The 22,897-nt window shown below is 46.4% G+C and overlaps 1 protein-coding gene across 3 annotated transcripts; it reads right to left on the bottom strand.

Moving 5' to 3' along the window:
* Nucleotides 1-2,708: 2,708 nt before the first annotated feature.
* ERRFI1 (ERBB receptor feedback inhibitor 1) lies at nt 2,709-16,974 on the bottom strand. 3 transcript variants are annotated; one of them, XM_019976487.2, is made up of 4 exons: nt 16,805-16,974; nt 6,373-6,568; nt 6,185-6,261; nt 2,709-5,327 (listed from the first exon to the last, which is right to left on the bottom strand). In XM_019976487.2, the coding sequence occupies exons 2-4, from the start codon at nt 6,492-6,494 to the stop codon at nt 4,144-4,146; spliced, it is 1,383 nt and encodes a 460-aa protein (XP_019832046.2). In that variant the 5' UTR covers nt 6,495-6,568; nt 16,805-16,974; the 3' UTR covers nt 2,709-4,143. The 3 variants fall into 3 exon arrangements, with proteins under 3 accessions (XP_019832046.2, XP_070624372.1, XP_019832047.2); XM_070768271.1 differs by lacking the exon at nt 16,805-16,974 and having other exon boundaries at nt 6,373-6,589; XM_019976488.2 differs by lacking the exons at nt 6,373-6,568; nt 16,805-16,974 and adding an exon at nt 5,866-6,004.
* Nucleotides 16,975-22,897: the final 5,923 nt, after the last annotated feature.

The following is a 22,897-nucleotide window of genomic DNA, read 5'->3' as shown; positions in this document are numbered from 1 at the left end:
TTGAACCAGTGGGCGGATGTATTTCTCTTTCCTATGAACTGCTCTAGAAAAATCTACAACTTTACTGTTTTAACTCAGGGCCCTAGCATTGAAGAAACATCCTCTTAATCTTTTCATGACATAGTTAAGACAGCCCTTGAGACCTAAGGAGAAATAAGCAACATATAAACCAGGTTAAACTTCATTAGAATGTGGAACTTTGTGAGATTGGCAATGTATATTTGATTGTTGCAGCCTAGAGAGACTTTGAATTTAATATAATTCAGATTTGGAGTTGACTTACAAAACAGTCCTCTTGAACTTAGCTTCTGTTTTCTACCATGAAACAATCCCTAATAATAAATTCCTTCTATTTTTATAGGGCTGGGTCCTGCTCTGCCATGGTCTCCCATGGATGGGGAACAGAGACTGTGGGAAGCTGAGAGGCGCCTGCATTTCCTGACTTAAAGCCAGAGCTTTGTTACTGGGTATGGGAAGAGACCTCAACAGTGCATTCAGTGGCTGCTAAGAGTGGCCGTTTCCTCGACATAATGGCCTTATCAACACTAAGAGAGCAGGCCCAGGGCTGTCCTAGGCCCAGGGCTGTCCTAGCATTCCTTCTGCTCTGTGTGCCGGACGAGGACTGAGTTGGCAAATGGATAACGTTCTGGTTGCTAGTGGCAATGGCCAAGAAGAAAGAGGAAAAGATAATATTTTTGCAGGACTTCCCTGGGAGTCCAGTGGTTAAGAATCCACCTTCTAATGTAGGGACACAGGCTCGATCCCTGGTCAGGGAACTAAGATCCCACATGTCCCAGAGCAACTGAGCCTGTGGGCTGCAACTAATGAAGTCTGCACACCACTATGAAGACCCAACGCAGCCTGCCCCCGACCAAAAAAAAAAAAAAAAGATAACATTCTTTCAAAATCAAGGAAAACTCAAAGGTGAAGAGTGAAGCAAATACACAATGAATTAAAGATTGTCTTGACCACAACGGACTTCCCATGTGGCTTAGCAGTAAAGAATCTGCCTGCCAATGAAGGAGACATGCACTCCATCCCTGGGTTGGGAAGATTCCCTGGAGAAAGAAATGGCTACCCACTCCAGTATTCTTGCTTGGAGAATCCCATGGACAGAGGAGCCTTGTGGGCTTCAGTCCATGGGATTGCAAGAGTCAGACATGATTTGGTGACTAAACAACTTGACCACTATACAAAGAAAAGGCTTGCAGAAAGCTGGGGGATACTTATGGCAGCCCAAGCCACATACTGGGACTGTCTCCCACCTAAGGTCCCCAGCCTTCTGTTTCTACCTTGAAGTATTATCTTCAAAGCCAATTTTTTTCCTTCCCACCGTCTGACGCTCGGATCTCAATTCTGACAGCCTGTCCTGAAGTTTCCTTGTTTCCAATCTATTCTCCATACAACTGGCCTTTTGAAAACACATCCCACCGCATCCCTCCTCCGCTTGGACCTCTGTGTGGTACCGACCACCCTTTCCCATTGTCCATCTCACTGTATAACTTCTGGCTTCTGGAAAACACCCAGCTCTCCTCTGGCCTCAGTGTCTCCTCTCCTGTCCCTCCCTGTTCACTCTGCTTCCTTCAGCTCAGATTCCACCCCTTCAGACCCTATCACCTTGGGGGATGCAGCAAGGGGAGGGGGTGTTTTGTTATCCTGTCACCACCACCGTTCAATGCCTTCCTAGGGTTTATCACAAATGGTCATTATGTACTGCTTCAAATTCCTGGGTGTGTGTTCCAAGCATGTAGTTACTCAACGAATGTCTGATAAATGAACTCAAGTCCATTTCTTCATCTGTTAAATGCCAGAAATAATGTCCAACTTGTGGGCTTAGGGTGAGCAACAGAGAATCACAAAATCAACTCAGACCAGGCCCTCACTGTGTTTACATTTAGTTACTGGTTTACATGTAATTGTCAAAGGTAATTCCCATAGGCATCACCCCTGCCCCCCTATTAACTTTACCAGTGAGAAAACCGACATACAGATTTTGAAGAATCGCCCAACAGGTCATTAGAAAGAGCCCGCGCTGGACTTTCAGCCCAGATTGTGTGTGTTGAATCCTCACTCTTGACACTGGCAGAAACCCAGTACAGACGAGGATGCAGTCAATGTCACGGCAGCTTTGCTGTCATGTGGGAAGCTTGAGGGCAGAGGAGAGCAAAGGAAAACTAGGCGAGTGACACTGGACGGGAGGGTGCCCTCCCCAACAGCATCCTTGTATCCTCCTGCTTCCCAAAACTGTGACTCTGAGAGACCAGAGCAGGCTGTACTTTCTTTGGGGGCCTCAGGTCAAGCAAAAAACAGGGCCTTCCAAAGGACCCAGGGCAATCCAGACCTAGTCCTCAAGCCCAAGATGAGACATGTCACGTCCACGTCAGAGCTGGTTCCTTCCTGGTACAGTCCACTTGATGGGGACATCCCTTCCCACATGGAAACTGTTTCCATGGCAACATACCAGCATCAATTCAAAGGACCCTTTAAATTGTTGCAGGTAAATACAAACAGCTCACTTTTGCCATTGTCTGTATACTACTTAAATCTAAATTGCTCAAATTATTTCTCATTTTAGGGAATGATGGTAAATTTCAAGTGTACATTAGACTGTAAAACATCTTCCTTTGTGCTTAAAAATGGTCAAGTTGTCATACTACCCGAGACACAAAATTGTATAAGAGTGTAGGCAAGAAACATTATTAACGGTGTCATAAATAAGTATTATAACTTTATTAAAATGAAAAGACAATATTCAAAATAATGCAACAAAAATGAATAAAATCCTTTGTCCAATACTGTACACATAAATGCAGAAATCAGTGCCTTTTTCTAAAGCATGTTTTAACCTTCATTTAGTTCATACTAAAATATAAGCTTTAAATAGCTCAAATAACATCACTCAGCAGTTTAAACTGTAAACAGCTTGTTTAATGTGGAGAACATTGTAGTAAGGTACTTCTGTTAATGAGCACCATCTCTTCTGTGCTGCTCTACACAAGATAAATACAGCGAAGCACGTGGAAGTGCAACACAAGCTCTGTGTCTCACCAGATCCGAGCGGAGCAGCCTGCTGTGAGAGCTTCCAAAGTAGGTGACATGACCTCCGGTCTTAAGACATACTGGGCTGTTGGTCAGAAGGGTTTTACTTAGAAAGCAAATAATCCCCAGGAAATACTGAAGAGGAACCAGCAACACAAGGCCAGCTTGTGTTGTATTTGTTTATTCATATGCAACTAAAATAGGGGAGGGAAAAAAAAAAAAAAAGAAACCCACAACACACATCTCCACACAGATACTCTCAACCCAACAGCTGACTGTTTCATTGCCTCAACTGACATCCTCAACACTGGCCAAGAGTTTGCTTTTCCCCATGTGTTTCCTGGGGGTGGAACAGAGAAGGAATGGTAAGGAAAAGTGACTTATTCTGTTACCTTCCCATTGTTCATGTGAGACCCAGACAGGTGAGAATACGGTACCAAAGCTGCTGCCATCCCTCCAGCAAGACCTACAGGATTCAGGTCTCAGGACGACTTAAAGCAGGCAGGTGAAGTCATGGAAAGAATGTACGGCCTGCCCTCCATGGAAAAACTGCTTGCAAAAATAAATGAGACAAAACAGAAGAGGCCTCAGAGCTGGCAATCTTCAACCTTATTATGCAAAAATAATAATAATATATATATATAATATTTTATGATTCTGAGCTAAACAATACTGTATTCTCTCCCATTTGCTCAATGTTCAGTCTCTCAGGAGCCATCCTCCAGCTTGAGTTTTTCTTGTTCTAAATATATATTACTCTAAGACAGGAACCACTGGGTTAACTTGCAACTGGAATCTATGGTTTTACCACAAGTGCAGATGCAGGCGTGCAGCGTGCACACAGATGCGTGTCCTTGTCCTTCCTCCCTGCAGCGCATCTTTAAATGACAGGCTTGAGCAGACTTTTCTCTGACGCTCACACGGTCAGGGATGCTCAGCACCTCAGCACCTCCCGACTCTCTAAGCTCTTCCCGTTCAGACGGAGAGTTCGACTCTCTGATCCTGTGATCTGGACCACTTTCCCAGGGAACCTTGACAGGTCTGGGGAACTGCGAGAGAACCACTCGCTTCCATGGCACCTCTGCTGAGCCGGGACTCCAGGGTCTAAGGAGAAACCACGTAGGAGAAATGTTTGCGCTTCACATGGCCTCCCGGGTCCACTCGTGGCTTTAGGTCCAGCTTGTCTGGGGCTGAAGAGATACTGCCATTGGCCAGGAGGGGGTGGACAGGGGTGTTCCCGTGTGTTTCTTCTGCTTCTCTAAAGAATTTTTCGAATCTGTCCAGGTAGGGTGGCCTCTCAGGGAGCAGGTAGTAGTGTGTGGAGCTCACCTTCTTCCCATTTTCAATGATGGGCAGGATGCAGGGTGCCTTGCCGGCAGCCCCCTCGCTGTGCTGTCTCTGCAGGGCTTTGCTGCTCACGTACTTGGGGTCGGGGGCAAAGCTCTGCGTGGGGGGCATGACCCCGTTGAGGTAAGATGGGAGGCTTTTGGGGCTTGGGGTGCGCGAGTTGCTCCGGGACAAGGGCTCTCTCGGTGGGACTTTGGGGGGCCTGTCCTCATCGCTATACGTACTGGAGGTGACCTCGGCCGACCACCTTCTGTAGTCTGGCTTGGCCGGCCGGGGAGGGATGGGGACCCGAGGGGGAACTTCAGGCTTGTCGTCGTCGGAATTGGGAGAAGCCCTGTGCACGGAGCTGGAGATCCTGATGGCCGGCTTGTTGAAGGACCCCGCGGGGCCTGAGTGAGACCTCCTCAGTCTCCGGTGGGCCTGGGGCGGAGGGGGGTTGGCACTCGGTGCCCCGGCAGCCTGGTCGGGTTCCTGGCTGAGATCCACGGCGGAGACGGTTGGGGTGTCAAAATATGCATAGTTGATCTGTCCGCACCCTCGGAAGCTGCGCCTGCCGGGGCCGTCGGCTCTGAAGTCGGAGAGCCCGCAGTCTTCCAGAAGGAAGTCCGTGTCCGAGCTGGTGAGGAACTCGACCTCGCAGTCTGTCTCGTCCAGGGTGAGGTCCTCGGAGATGGGCAGTGGCGGCAGGGGCCGGGAGCCCCGCTCGCAGGGCGCTGAGCTGGAGAAGAGGGACAGGGGACTCTTGACAGGGGTTAGCGGGGGTGTGGCGGCACAGACCCCGTTCACCGCCAGCTTCTTCAGTCCACATGCCACCCGGTCCTGCTCCTGCTGCCCCCAGCCTTCACTTGGGGGGATGATGAGGGGAGGCAGGCGGGACTTCGGAGGGGGGCCGTGCTCTGCACAGTGGCTGCTGCTCATCGGGGTGGATCTGGAGGTGCGCCCTGGAAGGAAACGAGAGGTTATGGAGGATGGTCTGTGCTCTCCCCATGGAGGGAATTGGACCCCACCCCAGCAGCCTGGATTCCTGTCGCCTTCGGCTGGGTCACTCGTGGTGAAACACCAGCTGATGGAACGCTGAGCACACCCAGGCAACTGCTGCGGGTGTAATCAAGGGCCGGAGGCGGGGAACGCACCTGATCTGGTTCAAAGAACAAATTATCTCTTCCATCGTCTTGGCCGTGTGCACGGCGCACGCCCACACGCCCCAGACAGGTTCTGTGACATGTGCGAAGTCCACGGAAGGTGAACAGCATGTAATTTGGGGAGCCAGGCCACACCAACCTGGCCATTTGCAAGACAGGCCACCCAGGACACGCAGGGCAGGCCTGAGATAAGACGAGGCCTCACCTGGCCCATTGCGATACCCAGAGCCGGGAGACTCACCCGCGACGTGACAGGCAGCCCTTGGCAAAAATCTAGAAGGGCTGATGATACACACATTTGTCTAAGTTTCTGTCAGTATCTGTACTATTCTGTTACCTTCAAACAGGTGTTCGAAGCTAGTAAGGAAGAAGAGAGCTCATGTCCGAGGTTCTGGAGAGTTCAGTGTGTCTCCTGGCTGGGGTGGCTTCACGCCTCCACACAGAGACCCAGTGACTCCGGCTGAGCCACCGAGAGCCTGACAAGAACACGCTTACTTCAGGATCTGCTGCCACTAGGGGTCAGACTCCTGTCGGAAATGGCCTCGGTCACTTCCTCATTTAGAAAACAGCACTGGGGCACAGGCTCCCTCGGGGCTGCTAGCTTCCTCTCCCTATGCTGAGGGCACCTGGGTTCTCAGGACGCTCTGGATACGTACCGATGGAGGTTAGCTGCTCCTGCGCCCGGGAGTTCAGACTGTAGGCCATGGTTATTGGGTCGATGTTTAAAAAGCCGCTGAAAGGGAAGGACGGACATCTGGGTCACAAACAAGTAGCAACCACGTCCCCTCTCTCGCTCCAATGTTACCCGCTTGGGGGCTCTGGCAACCCCACATCCTGCACTTACTTCTCAAACTCGCTGCGGCCACCCCAGCAGGCCTTCAAGCTTCCCAAGGCTTGGCCATCGTGCAGAAACCCAGTTTTTAACGGGACTCTGATCTCCTGAGCAGCCACTCCTGCCATGGACATTGTGCCTTATTCTGGGACGTCTTCAGACTTGTGATGCCCAGGGATGCGTACGGTCAACCGGTGGCTTTCATTCCCTGGTGGGGGGGAGGGTTGGGTACAGAGGAGGTTAAGAGCAGGGTAAACAATCCCCAAACACGAGGAACTTGAGGGGAGAGAATTCCAGGGCCTGCGGAACAGAAACATCCAGTTACAGACTTCCCCCCAGTCAGGTTTACATTTGCTGTTGCTGCTGTTCAGTTACCAAGTTGGTTCCGACTCTCTGCAACCCCAGGGACCGCAGCACGTCGTAACACTACTGAGTTCTTACTTTTCATGAGGTTACTTAAATACCGACACTAAAAGTCTTTTTTGGGGGTAGGGGTGGTGGTGTTAAATACAGGCTTCCCAGATGGCACTAGTGGTAAAGAACCTCCTTGCCAATGCAAGAGGTATTAAGGGATGTGGATTCCATCCCTGGGTTGGGAAGATGCCCTGGAGGAGGCAATGGCAACCCACTCCAGTATTCTTGCCTCAAGAATCCCATGGACTGAGGAGCCTGGCAGCTACAGTCCACAGGGTTGCAGAGAGTCGGATATGACTGAAGCAACTTAGCATGCATGCAATAAATACTAAGATTTGAGGTGTTTTCAGCCAATGAGAAACAGTCTGTCTCAGGCCAGGGCAGACCTTGGGGTTGGGCGTGGGGGGCAGACAAGTGCACACAGAGAGGCCTCACACAGACGTCTCTCCAGCCTCCTAGTAGACCGACCTGCCCGTGTGGTTGTGCTGAGCGTGGAGCTCATTCCTTACTCCCTGCACCCCACCCTGTCCCAAGCTAAGAAAGTCATTTCAGGAATTACTGTGTTCAATATGGCAGCACCACTGTTCACTAAGACCCAACGCTCTGATGAAGCAGAGGGTCTACAGCTGTCACTTGATGACCCCACAAGCCCAGCACTTATTTAGATTCTGTATTTCAGGGGTGGGGGGTGGTGGCGGGGGGGTGGAGATGGGCCCCGGGAAGACAAATTCTCCAGACACTACTTGTGTAGGAATCGAGACGTCCTCATGCACAGAGGACACTCACTCCTGTTCTGTAAAAAAAAATCAAGTTCTGCAGGATGACCGGCTTCGGGCAGAGGCCTGGACAGCATCCTCCTCCCTTTTGAAGGCAAACTGCGGTCTGCATTCTCTGCATTCTCCTCGGTGGAGTGCCTGGTAATTTATGTGCCGCCTCGCTGTGAGGCATGGGTGACAGAGGCCAAGTCAGTGCAATTTCTCCTAATCCAGCCGCCCCTCTCTTCAGAGCCCTCCAACCCTCCCCTCTCCCCTCAGTCCCTACTGCCTCTCTTTAGTTTCCTGTATCCGTTGGCAAGGTGTACTCATGATTAGCACCCGTCTCTGCCCCCTCTTCAGATACTCATATCCGCTTAGAACAAGTTGAGAACATACCCTGTCGGCCCTCTGCGTCACAGTGACCCCTTCTGTGATGTGTACATACACTTTATGACCCATTCTCATCCACTCGGCAACTGTGTTTGCACAAACCGAGAGAGCTGGGTGCTGCGCTGAGGGCTGTGGCTGACATGAGTGCGAGAGATGGGTGTGCGGAGCAGAGGGAGGCGGCACACGGTCAGGGTTCTGTTTTAGGGACCGATCTGTCACCCCCTACGAGACTGCGAGCTCAGGAAAGAAGCTGTGTACCAGTCATTAATTATCACCACCTGAACAGGAGCAGGTGCTGGGTAAGGAGACGTTTGTTGAATGTATATTTGTACAACGCCATCAAACTATTAGTATTGTCAGTATCAACTGAATGTATACAATATGTAAGGCACAGAGCTGTTTTTAAGTTAAGGGTCTAGAAAAACACTCTGCAAATATTCTTTTTTTTTTTTTTTTCGTAAAAAGGAATGTAGAGAAGGTACTGTTTCAGTGACAAAGGACCGGGGGCCCAATTACCACTTCTCAGCTTTTTTACTCTCCCAAAGTCAGCTGTTTGAATATACCAGGCAGAGACTTAATAGGTTTAAAATATTATTTCTAATAGTCAAACTTTATCTTTCATCAGTCTCTAAAGATAAAGAAGCAGGGGGGAACCCATCATTTCAGAAATCTAAGTTATTTAGGGGAGGTCTTTTCTGTTGTTTTTGAGGGTTGGTTTTTAGATTAGGAACACAGCGAAATGTGTTTTTACTTCCTTTGAATTCAGTTTAAGCTCTAAGAAAAAAATTTTAAAGACAAGCTTTAGAAAAAGATTTGCTAGACACTTCTTCTCTGACCCTGCCCGGTGCTTTAGAGTGCTCTTCCTAAGAGATCTACAAGCGCTGGCAGGACAACAGGGAGTGTATCTGTGGTGATAGAAAAATGAAAGGCCAGAGAGGAAGGAGAATATGGTATTTAAGTGGTTTGAAAGCACACGTTTGAAGATCGCCCATCCAGATTACAGGAAAGTGCTGCGGGGGACTGTGGAGGCCCAGCCCCCACCTGTCTGCAGGCCAACAAGAACTACCAGTAATTACTGTGTGTCAGACTCCTAATGCCATCTAAATCTTCGCTTTCAACAGAGTGATTGTGTAACCATCGCCTCTGCTGAAATGGCCTCGGAATCCTGGCCCTCCGTCGTCAATGGTCCCTTAACATTCTGTATATGTTCTAGAAAAAGTTATTTTTCGGTCATTGTTTCTATCACCTACTTGTTAGCTTTCTTAAAGGGAAAAAAATTTTTTTTTTTTAGTATAAAAAGAATTGTGTTCACTAAGGCAGCTCGCTGTGACCACAATAGCGTCTTTGTGCATTCATCGAAGGTGACCTGCCTCTACATTTCAATGGGGAATTGTGAATGGGCTGTGTTATGAAACTGTCCAAACCTCCCACTGGCTCGCACGGGGAGCTCCGCCGCAGTGTCACTGCTCTCTCTCTCTCCTTCTGGAGAATAACTCCCCCCTCGGTGGACTCCCAGGAGGGCAGCCTGCTCGGGGTCCAGAAGCCAACTTCTACAGGGTGTTCCCCAGGCAATAAACTGTGGGTGTGGGGCGGAACCACCTGGAATTCTTTTATGCCTCTTAAAAAACTCTAGAAGCATTCAATATATGTACTCCTTGGAGTAGGGGTGGTGGATCCATCCATTGGTCAACCCTGAGTTAAAAGAAATGTGTGCAGAGCTCAAGGAAACTGAAGCTGATACTGTTGTGTTGTGAATTTTGTCCCCTTACATGTGCAAAACGAGCTCTGCCTTAAGATTCATTAGGAAAACAACTGCAAAAGATACCCCCTCCCCTGTCCTGGGGAAAACCAGGATCTACAAGTCCAAGATGGCACTGGGTGATGAAATGCAGAAACACGAAACCTGATGGGCATCTGGGCAGCCTAGCACACTGACCAGGGTCTCCATAATCTTGGGTATGGAAGCTCCTCTGAAATATGTGGACTAATCTTTAGCCTTTTAGGGTCGAAAATGCTGTTCAATACCAATGGCAGGTATGAACTCCTTTTTCCTATTAACATCACTTGATTTGTTTTTTTTTTTAATTCAAGGAAAAACAAAGGACAACCCTAAAACCATCTGTTTCTTGAGACTGCCCCTTTACTTTCTGTCCTAACAACCTGGGTTAGGGTTAGGGTTAGGGTTAGCGCCGCCTTGAGTTCTGATCCCCGTAGAGGGCTTCAACCCCACATCACAGCTCCTGAATCCCAGGTCCAGCCCTGGCTCAAGCCTCCACTTTGTATGTCCTATTGTCTGGTGATTACCTTTCCACTTGGATGGTCCCCTGGCATCTGGAACTCCACAAACCAAACCCCTCTTGCCACACTCCCTTCCCAAACTAGTTCACGGTCTAAGCAGACCACACGTCTCCCAAAGGCACCATTTTTATCCTGAGCCACAGCAGACGTGCGTTGAATCACCAAGGGCCAGAGCTCATTTCTATGCTGTTTTTCTCAAATCTATCTTCCTTCTGTCCTAATCTGCCTCGGCTATGAAGATCCCCAATCCACCCTACACGCTGGATCTCTGTCCCTGACCTAACCTAAGCTCCAGCTTAGATCTTCCGCTGCTCAAAGACCTTCAAAGGCTTCTCCATACATGCCGCTCAGCCTGCCATTGAAGGCCTCCGGAACAAGGCCCCAGTCCAACCTTTTTCAAGCTCTTGCTTCTCCTTTCCCCAAACTGCTGTTAGAAATCAACATATCCTTTAGGGCAGTTCTCATGCTATCTTCTCCGTGAACCTGCTTTCTCCAGAAAAGCCAGAGAAGTGTCTCCAGGGCCTGATTATTCTGTGCTGTGCCCTAGTCCCCTTCTATCATGCTGATTTTCTACAACAGGACTCTCCGCCTCCCCTCCTTCAACAGATCCTGGCCTCATTCATCTCTAACACGTGCTTATTAAGTGGACTCTGAGAAAACATTCACCTCATTTTTTTTAAAAAAGTAATTACATGAAAGACTCATGTAATTTATAATATATATCAGTGAAGAAGGGAAAAAGCACAGATTTGTAAGGGATAAACATTTGGTGACACTGGTCAATTATAATACAAGTCTAGGGACATGGAGCCGGCAAGGAATGCTCACTAAATTCATTTCCAAAGCCCAAAGCAGACGGTTTTGAGACTAGGTAGTAAAAAGATTTGGAGAAGGAAATGGCAACCCACTCCAGTGTTCTTGCCTGGAGAATCCCAGGGACGGGGGAGCCTGGTGGGCTGCCGTCTATGGGATCCCACTGAAGTGACTTAGCAGCAGCAGTAAAAAGATTAGAAGCTTAAATGGTTAACACTGTAACTTTCCAAACTAGCAGCTGTTACTACATGCTTGCTTAAAGCAATCAGGTAGGGGCTTCCTAACAACAGACACAATGTCACCTTCTCTTCTGGATTATAAGGCACCTACTGTGTTTTTGCTGCTAAATTTAAGCTCATTTTCCTTAAAAAAAAAGGGGGGGGGTACACCCAAAAGCACATTCCACATTCTTTATTAAATAGGTGAAATCACATGCTTTTTGTTTGAGGATAACCTCTTTGATACTGTTCTTTAAAAAACCAGGCTACCTTAAGACAGTAACCTAGATATGCTTACCTGGCCACAGATCTCATTAATAAATCTCAGAAGCAATCCACGAGAGGGGGAGGGGCACATTTTTGTCACACGACTCATCCAGTTCTACTCAGTGCTTCCTTATTTAAAAGTGTGATGTAATTTCCTTCTTTCAATCTGGTTTAAGAACCTGATTTCTGTTTATTCAGGGTGATAAATGGTCTCCTCAGCTGCATTTAACAATTACCTCCCTAACAATTTCCATATCCAGGGAGCTATCAGGTAACTATATTTAGAGCCAAAATTTGAGAAAAAAGAAACAGACTTCAGACTGTGACAAATACCAGGATTTTAGATACCCCCCAACCCCTCAAAGAAACCAACTCATCTTTCATTCTGAAAATGTCTAAAACAGTCACCTTTGGCAAAGTAAAAAAAAGAAAACCAAACCAAACCTCACTATTTTTCCTGTGATCAGTGTCTACAGCACTAATGGCCGAGCGATCTGCACTGAACGTTCAGTCTGGCTGTTCTAGAGGGTTTTCACTTTTATTAGGAATATGAGAAAACCTACTGATTTGCTCCTCACCTAACACATTCCGTGTTCACAACTGCTATGGTGTTGTGTGGTCTGAGTTGATTCACTGAAAGCAGAAGGCTCTTCAAAAATCACTGGCTTTAATTCAGGGTGTTGCTCGGATTTTAACAGGTGTGATCTGCCGAGGGGCGGAGGGCAGAGGAAGAGAGGGGGCCGCAAGGTAGGGGCCGCTCTGTGGAAGCATCAACAGCTTCACCCTGAATGCCCAGATGACTTACAAGGGTGTTGAACAAAGTTAACAACATGGAATGAAACTCCGTGGTTTCTGTGAAGAAATGAGTGGCCCAGTGGGAATGGACATATTTCCTCCTCATGCAGCTCCAGGCCTGGTACATAATAGCTCATTGGCAGGTGGTAAAAACCAATGCGACCAGGAGAATATTTCACCTTCACTCTGTCACAGTCAAAGCTGGATGACCTAAGTTCAGGAATAATTCATTATATTTTCTAGCTAAGTATTTTAAGAAATGGCAAGCCAATGGAAAACCTATTTATTCAACTCCATGGTCACTGCCAGCCTCTGGACTCGCGCCGTCTCCCACACGGCCCCGGTGACACAGCAGAAACACCCCGCGGCAAGAACAGATGCTTCTGTCCTTTGTCCCTTCCCTACAGAGCACCACTAGCATCAGCAGAACACATACACACTGGAGGGAAAAATATTATTCCTTTCAGACACGTGCATGGTAGGTTTCCAATTGTAGGAGATACAGGATTTCTATTCAAATCTTAATGAGGATGAGCACAATAGTCTAATGATGGGAAGCGTGTCTTTCAAACTTCAAATTTATTTAACGAGCGTTTAAGTCACCCAGTGGGTAACCTGGGATTGTTACAGAGAACAGAAACTCAGCAAGCATAATCACTAGTTCCCTGGATGCTTATCTGACGGGCATTGTTCTAAGTGCTTCATGTGTATTACCTAATTTAATCCACAGCCCTGGGAGCTGGGTGCCTGTGATTACCCTCATTTACAGACAAGGAACTGGAGGCACAGAGCTGAGGGACCTAGGCTCCAGGCTTGAGCCAGGTTCTCCCACACACCTTGCCGACGGATGGATGATCTGAGCCACTGTGGAGCCCAAGTCTTTGGGGGGGCTCAGACAGACTGTCCTGGGGCTCTGTTGACTGGTAACAGTTTTTCTTGGGTTACCTTTAGTGTATCAAAGTTCCTATTTAAGCTCCAGTCCCTCAGATCTCCAGTAAGAGTTATTACTTGCAGTTCTGTCCTATCTATCCTCTAAAAGGAGAGAGGGGATTAAGGTATTGATCTATTCTGTGACCACCTCAAACAGTTCTTTGAGACCCTCGACCTTTAGTGACACAGGGACGCTCCGCTTGATATAATCCGTTTGATAATAATGCAGGTCTGTTTTCACCCATAAAAAGGGGTCACAACATATACCCAGAGAGCCTCCTTTGAATCTACTCCCAGCCTGGATCTCTGTGAGGCATTATTACAATAGAGTCTTATAATCAGGCTCTACTGTAAGAACCAGAATATAATGATAGAATGTCTTGTATTTGGAAAGTGTTCCACAAATGAAAAAACACTTTCTAACATGTCATCCCACTTGATCCCCACAACATCCCTGTAAGAAGAGGCAGGGATCATGATCTCCATTTTGCAGAGGAGGGGGTGAAGTGAGGTGAAGCATCCTCCTATCTGCTAAGGATCAGCACGGTCCAGGATCTTCCTAGCTACACTTTCCTCACCTCTCCTTTCTAGAGTGTCTGCTTTGTAGGCGACAGCCACGTTTCTCCTCCTCTTGGTTACAGGTGGGGAGACTGATACACAGAACAGGACCCGAGCACTGGTCCACTGGGCAGAGCAAGACTGAACTCAGCTCCTGTGTTTAGCTCATGGTTTCTTAAGAGGGCACGGTTTCACTGATATTTTCACAAACAGCTACCAGATGCTTACTCTTTTTGACTAGATACGACACTCATTGAAAGGGACATGGTGCTGCCTGAGGAAGGCCCAGTCTAGCGAGGAGAGAGGTAACAGGCAGGCATGCAGTTTCAGATTGTGGTCACTGCCAAGGGATCAAATGGGGAACAATAAGAGGACAAGGAGGGATGAGGACCTATTCACGCAGGCAGTGAAGGCAGGCTTCTCTTGTGTGATTTTTCAAATGTGAATCTAAAGGATGAAGAAAAGGCAGCCGTGAGAAGACTCAGGAGGAGAGCATTTCATGCAGAGGGGAACAGTATCTTCAAAAGACAACCTGTGACTCGTCGAGTTTCATATTCTGGGGGGACCTTTATTTAACAAGCGCTCTTGGATGGTATCTTCCCATCCTTATCTTCCTACTGTGTCTTCTGTTAGACTGTAATGTTTTGTGGAATCATGGCACTCTGGAGTTGAAAAGGGCTAACTCATGTAGCCACAGCCCCGTATTTAAAAGATACATTCAACAGCCTTTTGGTAATATTGCCCAATTTGATGGTACAGGGACTGGATTCAAGTAGCAGTGACTCCAAATGGCAGAATTCTTTTATTCTCTCTTCTGAAATCTGAATCCCATGCTAACTCTTCCTTACCTTAAAATAATTGCTGTATGAAGCTAGTCACTTAGGTTCAGAACCCTCGAAACTTACCAATTTTATCTATCTTTAAAAAGCATGTGTTTATGCTGTGCGGATAATGCCAGAATGCCACAACGAGATTTCGTTTCTCTAAAACGAAATTATCCATCAGCTTTTAAAATGCATGACCAAACAGCAGCACCAAAGGATGCTCCAGGAATCCTGATGCTGCTGTACCGATTCAACTGTATTTAGATCAAGAAAAGAGTTGTGCCTCTGCTAGAGGGAGACGGTGACATTCAAATTCCTGGAATTACCCTTGGCACCACCTTTCCCCTCCTCTGCTCATCTTTCTAAAGAAACCTGATGGTATGCAGAAATTCAGGTCAGTTTCCAGCATGTTAGATTGCACCTGTAATTTGGGTGACTTGCTTTTAAAAGCTACCATTACTACCAGCAGAAGGGAAGTACTATCTGGTTTGGCTTCCGAGGAGCGGCAGTTAAGAGCTCTTTCCACACAAAAACTCAGGTGTACACTGTAATTAAATCTCACAGAACCGAGCGACTAGCGTCCACTGTGAACTTAAAGTAGGAAACCCAGTGCATCACAATGCTGGTTCTCCCTATCTGTCAAAAATACGAATAATTCAGACATTTCATAACAGCCATTCGAAAAAAGCAGATTTGCTTTCTGAGCTTTATCAGTGACTGGTGCAACCCTGCTGAATTTTAAAATGTAAAACATGCTTTCCGGAAATTATCAATCATCAACTAACGTGCAAAGCTGCCTAAGACAGAAGCTGTGCAAGGCAGGGTTCCTGCCCTTAAGGAGTTTACAATCTAGTATCTGTGGGGTTATACATTGTTAGTCCCAGTGAGTGTCCACAAGAACACACAGATGAAAAGGAAACCTCTGTGCTTGAAGTGAAGGCAATGAACTCCATGCTATAACCAATTTGTGGTTCTCTTCAAATTTGCTAATATCTGCAAAGGGGCCTGATTGATTGATAACATACTGATAACCAATCACTGTCAGCCTGTTAACAAGGACCTGATTTCTTTCATTTTGGTCTTAACAAAACTTGGTCATTTCCTGAAATGGGTATCAAAATGCCTTTAAGAAAAACTCCACTTACAACTACATAATTCCAGTGAGGTTTAAAAAAGAAAAGAAAAAGGAAAAACAAAAAACCAGAAATGCAGTTTAAAAAAAGAAAGCAAGACAAGGTATGGTGAACTTAATCAGATGCCTCAGTCTTCTCAACAAATGCTTTCTCACTGCATTCTTAACAGATTTATAAAAGCTTGCAATTTTGCAGAACACTTGTTCTCCAGAAGAGAAGGGGGGAAAAAAGCATTTTAACCTCACCTTTCTTCACCCCTGACAGTTGCCTAGAAACCAGTCTTGCCCTACCTGTGTTGCAGGTGTACCTAAAGTCACCAACACATCTCTTTTAAAGCTACAGTCTCTATTCTGACTGCACTTAAGTTTATGACTAACAATCTATTCATATTTTTTTATCAGGTAAGAGACTGGTTTCTTTCAAGCAATGACGAAATCCTAATAAAGACTTTGCGTACCAATACGGTACTAATCCTGATGAAAGAGTCATCTAATTTGTACAAGACTACGATATACATATAAATGCACACAGGCACAGAGGCGAAATATCTAATAAGCGTTCACGTTTCGAACACAATTCTGCAGTTCTTTCCCTTTTGAGACAGCATTTAGGACGTTCTAGCAAAGAATCGCGTTCCTGGGAGGAGAAGGGCACAGGGCTGCTCGGATGAATTAAGAACACCGACTGGGGATGACTGTCGTCGCCGAGACCAAGCAGTGGGACCGTGGGTCAGAACCCGCGCCGATCCCGGCCCCCAGCAGCTCTCCGACCCAGTCTGCGGGCGCGCGGTGTGGACCAGACTCGCGCAGCCCCGGGAAAGAGGAGGAAAGAGCCCGAGGCCGCCGCCAACCCGCGGCCGCAGGACCCCAGCTCGCCGCTCCTGGAGCCGCGCGTCTCCAGAGCGCCGGGCCGGCCCCTCCCTCCGTCCCGGGAGACTCCGCGCCGGGAGACCCTCTTCGCGCCCAGGGACCCGCCCCGCGTCGGGAGCCTCCCGGAGTCCCGAGGGGCGCGGCGCCGCCCTTCCCGCCCCGGGCCCATAGGCCCCTTACCCCAGCAGAGCCGCGGCTGCCCCACGGCGCCCTCCCGCGCATGTCCGTCCCGGCTGTCTCAGCGACTCGGGCTCAGGGGCCCTACACCGCGCAGGCGCCTCGCCCAACACCAGCCGCTCGCTCCCGCTCGCACTCCAAGCTCGCACTCGGCCGCCGTCGTCGCTATCGCAGCCGCCTCACTATATAGTAAGGGGGCGGGGCCGTGACGTCGCCGCTCACCGCCCCACCTCCACCGCGCAGCCAATCCCGGCCTCAAGCCCCTTAAAGGGGCGATGTCGCGGTCAAGGTGCTCTCGTGGGGTCCACTGGCGTCGGGTGGCCCCTCGCCAGGGAAGCAGTCTTTGTCTCCCGAGGGACGTGTTTTTGGCCTGCTGCGGCCCGGGCGTCCCCCTGCTCTCCCAAATCCGGGAGGCTGCTGCCCGCCTCCGGGCACTCCTTCCCCTGAATCTTCCTCTGAGGAGTGCAGGCCGCCCGGCCTCGGCCGCGGTTCCTGCCCGAACCAAAGGTGGCGCCATGCCTCGCACGGGGTTTCCGTCGTTTGCAGCCCTGGGGAGGGTTTTCTCTTCCTCTGTCCGCGGGCCGCGTGGGTGGGCCGAAGGCACCGCGGGGAGGCGAGCAGAGCCTCTGCGAGCCGGCCTGGAGAGGCGGGTGGGGGGCGCGTCTACCGCCTGCAGGACCCACACTCACCACGAGGCCCGCGGGCCAAGGTGTGGGAGGGACAGCGCGGGGCATCAAGGGTCTGCGCAAGACAAGAAAGGACAGAGCGGGGCATCGGAGGACAGCGTGGGCAGAGTGACACAGTGTGAGACGGCGAGGGTCAGCGAGGCCACATTCGTGTGGGTGCCGGGCCATCTCTCCTCTGACCACACGTCTGCACATGGAGCCCAGGCCTGGTTGGCAGTTGACTCGGATAGGGCCGGCCACGGGCTTCCAGAAGGTGTCCGCCACCCACAACCCGGTGTCCGCTTGAGTTCCAATCTCTTGTTTACTTAATAGACCCACGCAGACCTCAACATCTCTTGGCATCAGGGCAGCCACTGATGTCCAAGGACAAAACACCAGCGAGCCGGCGGGAGGAGGTTTCTCAGGGCGCCAGTGATGCAACTTAGGCTTATAGTTTAACCGTAAAATAAATAATACAAATGATAACAAACCAAGAGTAACTAAAGTAAGAAAAAAAGCAAACAGACAGAAACCCTCCAGTTTTAACTAGAACAAATCCCCTGAATGGTACTCTGTTGAGTAGAGGCCAGAGACCTCCTGCTGACCTCTTTGGTCTCTGCAGAGGCCCTTTTTGCATTTCAGCAGTAATGCCAGATAGTTAGACATTTAGCGCTGCCTAATTGGGGTAGTTTAACATATGGAATGAGATTGCGACCTCATTATCAGGTTAACTATTAACTTTACACTGCACGAAATGATTTGCCTTCTCCACACTGTTATTTACTTACTTTCTTTTAAATTTAATTCAAAGGCCTAATTTTGAATTCAAGGCCTTAAACTCCAAAAAAAAAAAAAAAGAAGAAAGAAAGTAAAAAGAAAAGAAAGAAAGATAAAACAAGAAAACAAAACTCTTTTATGTGCAAGATATTTAGCCAAGAGAACTCTATCTCCCCATTTTGATGTGCTCTTTTGGGTCATTTTCTTAGGTCATTTTCATGGCTAGGCTACTTATCAACAGTTCAGTTGTTCCATCTTTCTGTTAAGTTTTCTTATTGCCATTTGGTATTATTTTAGGAAATGATGGCAATTAGGCATAACTAATGCTAACTTTCTTACGAATCAACTAGATTTTTTGATTCACAGTTACACAGATTTCCCCCAACCCCATTTTGATTTCACTAAAGTTTACAGCTTACCCATACAACTGTTATCAGTGTAAAAAAGGGATCAGCATGGGAACTTGCCAGAGAACATCTTTTCAGACCTCACAGTCCAGCATTTAATGAATGGGGACTTAGCAGAGCTCAAGTTTCACCCAAAAGGAACCCTAGTTGCACTATTTCAAGTCGCCACAATACAGCTGTAATTTGGGCTTTGGCCTTACTGGCGAGCTTTTACATTCTCCCATTCATTAAACAGTGATAATCACTAGAGCAACCATCAAACACACCCCTTCTTTAGAGAAAGAAGATCAACAGGATACTCACTATAGGATTGGGAGCTGGGAGCCGAATGAGGGGCTAATGTTTTGGTAAATTATAAAAAAAAAACAAAACCCACAAAATCACAGGAGTCATTCCTCATGAATCCAATTTTTTTCTTCTGATCTATTTAAAATTTGCAAAATAAACATCTTAAAAATTTTTCTTTATTGAAATAGAGTCGACTTACAATGTAGTGTTAGTTTCAGAGATACAATGAAGTGATTCAGTTATATATATATATGTATAATTTTTTCTTTTTTTAACATTCTCTTCTATTATAGGTTATTATAAGATATTGAGTATAGTTTCCTGTGCTATACAGTAGGCTCTTATTGATTATCTATTTTAGATAGAATGTGTATATTTTAGTTCCAAACTCCTAATTTATCCCCCTCCCCAAAATACACATTTTGATTTATTCATTTTGGAGGAAAAACCAGTTATAGCTGATGGCTTACTGAATTTTGCTTATAATGATATTCACATAATATGGCTTTCTCAGCTGTGGACGAATTACATGAGAAGACTTAACCCCACAAATCTCTTATCTAAGACTCTATTAATAATATTTTGTAATAGCACTAGCATGTCAATAATAATGTGGAATATTTGGGGAAGAGTTTAAAAGGAAAATGCTAAGCAAGTTGAAATGAGCCTTTTGTGTTTATCAAGTGATCATTTGGTGACTTTTCACAGATTAGAACACTAGTCTAGAGGTTTAGGGGGGAAAGTACCTTCTTTGTACTGAATCTAGCATGTTTTAAATTATCTCCAGTAAGGAATACATTTAAAGTCAGAATGTTTTTTCACATCTCTCCAAATCCATCTAATTTTGAGGTCACCTCCCAAGGAATTTATATTATCTGATGTTATTTTATATAAAAGATTCTAAACATAGCATCTAGAACATTAGACTTATATCACATTGACCCAGAATGTCACTTTACACTTGTGCTTCTCTAAGAGTAAGAAGAGGCTGTCCTTGGAGTAAGAACAGGGGAAGGTTCTGGCTCAGAAATCTTACGATCACAATCTCTGCTTTCCTGAGGACATTGTTCCTGTCTGTCCTCTCCCAGCATCTTTGCAAGTTGTGTGTAAGCTCACATTGTGCCAGAGAGGGGCCTTGCAACCCTTCTGAATTTCTGTTTTGATATTACATGAATCCTGCAGAAGAGGATCACAATTTGGCATTTATTCATCTTGATTACAGATGTTTTTGTATTTTGACTTGTTTATAGAGATATATTTTAAAGTGAGACACTTTCTGCATAACTGCTTAGTCCTAGAGCTTTTTCTATTCATGATATATATAGATATGCACTTTCAAAAAACTAATTTATAGATGTGTGCAACTAAAAAATACATGACAATAAAAGAATTGCATTTCATATAGCTCATTTGTTTAGTTGTCACTTTACGTTTTGGAAACATCTGGGCACACACACACACATAGATACATGCACATGTACATGTATTGGAAATATACATACATACATACATATATATACACACAGTATTTCCAATAAACTTTGTGGATTATTTTAGACACTCAGACACTCACACTGATAAGGGCTGAGATTCACCCATGAGGACTGCCTCATCGAAACAAAGTCTGCATGGAGCTTTCAAATTTAGCAGTCATTTGAAAAGTTTCATAGAAAAAGCTTTTCTTTACAACTTCCATTTTTCCCAGGGATATTAATGAAGGATATTACTTCACCTTCTTAGCTTTCCCCCTAAATATATATATATTTATGCAGTATATTCAGCCTGGGAAAAGACCAAACAGGCTGGTTTTAATTTATCTGTCTACTGGTTTAAGTGTTAGGGCCAGGGCCTACCTGTATTTGCTTAGTATGAGTTTTGGAGGGCTGTTTGTATAGTTTTCTTTTAACTGGGCCACTTTTTCATTTAATGCTCCCTTAACAAACATTTGATGCTGTTGGCAGTTATTATATTTCTAGTTTTATCCCATTTCTAGAACTTGAAACCCTTTTTTTATTGCCCTATAGATACATTAATGTATAGATGTTTATAAGACAATTTTTTTCAAATTTCTTTGAAACACTAATCTGATTTTTATCTTTAAATTTTAACATGACATTTTCTTCCAAGTAAATCCTGTATTTCCCATGAGCTGGCCAGTAGGGTGTGCTCTAGCCCCTTGCCAAATTAATTAATTAATTAAAAATATTAATGTCAGCTCTTCATTAAGAGATTTCAGAAATACATTTCACTCCTTCACTGCCACCAACATAGATGAGGTATGGTTATATAGGCACAAGCTAATAGTTCAGCACACACAACACATATGGAAAGTTACATCATTATATGAAAGCAGGAAAACTTAGAGCTATTTACTTCTTTGGATTTAGTTCTAAAATAACTTGGTATGGGGACTTCCCTGGAGGTCCAGTGTCTAAGACTCCTTGCTTCCAGTGCAGGAGGCCTGGGTTTGATTCCTGGTTAGGGAACTAAGATCCTACATGCCACAACTAAAGAGCCCACGAGCCACAAGTAAGACCCTACAAAGCCAGTATGTAGCCAGTGCTTGTGTGTGTGCTCCGTCGTGGCCAATTGTTTTGCGACCCTGTGGACCAAGCTTCCCTGTCCATGGGATTTTCCAAGCAGAAATACTTTAGCGGGTTGCCATTTCCTTCTCTAGGGGATATTGCTGACCCAGGGATCAAACCTATATGTCTTGGGTCTCCTGCATTGGCAGGCAGATTCTTTACCACTTTGCCACCTGAGAAGCCCTAAGATCTGAAATAGCCAAAGAAATAAAAATAATATTTTTTAAAAGGCCAACGTGGTGTGATTTTACCAAGTTGGTTCCCTGGTAAGAGAGATTTTCTTTTCTTCAGGGTAAAAGAAGAATAAGGAAAATGCTGCCGTGATGAAGGGTCTGTATTTGGAGGGATGAGTTTGAATCCCCACTCTGTCACTAGCTATGAGCTGGGGCTAACAGTGCTTCCTACTCTGTAGGGTTACTGTTCAGATAAATAAGATTGTACACCTAAAAGTATTTAGATCATGGCCTGGTCCCAATCAGGATTCAATATGTGTTGTTATTCAGTCACTAAGTCATGTCTGATTCCTTGCAACCCCATGGACTTCAGCCCTCCAGGCTGGCCTGTCCTTCACCATCTCCCAGAGCTTGCTCTAACTCATGTCCATTGAGTCGGTGATGCCATCCAACGATCTCATCCTCTGTCACCCTCTTCTCCCTTTGCCTTTAATCTTTCCCAGCATCAGGGTCTTTTTCCAGTGAGTGAGCTGTTTGCATCAGGTGGCCAAAGTACTGGAGCTTCATCTTCAGCATCAGTCCTTCCAGTGAATATTCAGGGTTGATTTCCCTTAGGATTGACTGATTTGATCTCCTTGCAGACAAAGGGATTCTCAAGAGTCATCTCCAACACCACACTTGGAAAGCATCAATTCTTCCTTATGGTCCAACTCTCACATCCATACATGACTACTGGAAAAACTATAACTCTGACTATATGGACCTTTTTTGGCAAAGTGGTGTCTCTGCTTTTTAAAATGCTGTCAAGGGTTTGTCGTAGCTTTTCTTCCAAGAAGCAAATGTCTTTTAATTTTGTGGCTGCAGTCACTGTCTGCAGTGATTTTGGAGCCGAAGAAGATAAAAATCTGTCCCTGTTTCCACTATTTCTCCATCTATTTGCTATGAAGTGATGGAACTGGATTCCATGAACTTTGTTTTATGAATGTTGAGTTTTAAGCCAGGTTATTCACTCTCTTCCTTCACCCTTATCAAGAAACTCTTTAGTTCCTCTTCCCTTTCTGCCATTAGATGTTCAGTTCAGTTCAGTCACTCAGTTGTGTCCGACTCTTTTCGACCCCATGGACTGCAGCCTGCCAGGCTTCCCTGTCCATCACCAGCTCCCGGAGTCTGCTCAAAACTCATGTCCATCAAGTCAGTGGTG

The sequence above is a fragment of the Bos indicus genome, chromosome 16 (genome assembly GCF_029378745.1).
Source record: "Bos indicus isolate NIAB-ARS_2022 breed Sahiwal x Tharparkar chromosome 16, NIAB-ARS_B.indTharparkar_mat_pri_1.0, whole genome shotgun sequence".
NCBI classification, from domain to species: Eukaryota; Metazoa; Chordata; class Mammalia; order Artiodactyla; family Bovidae; genus Bos; species Bos indicus.
Note: the sequence above shows the minus strand (reverse complement) of the source record. Positions and strands in the feature narration are given on the sequence as shown.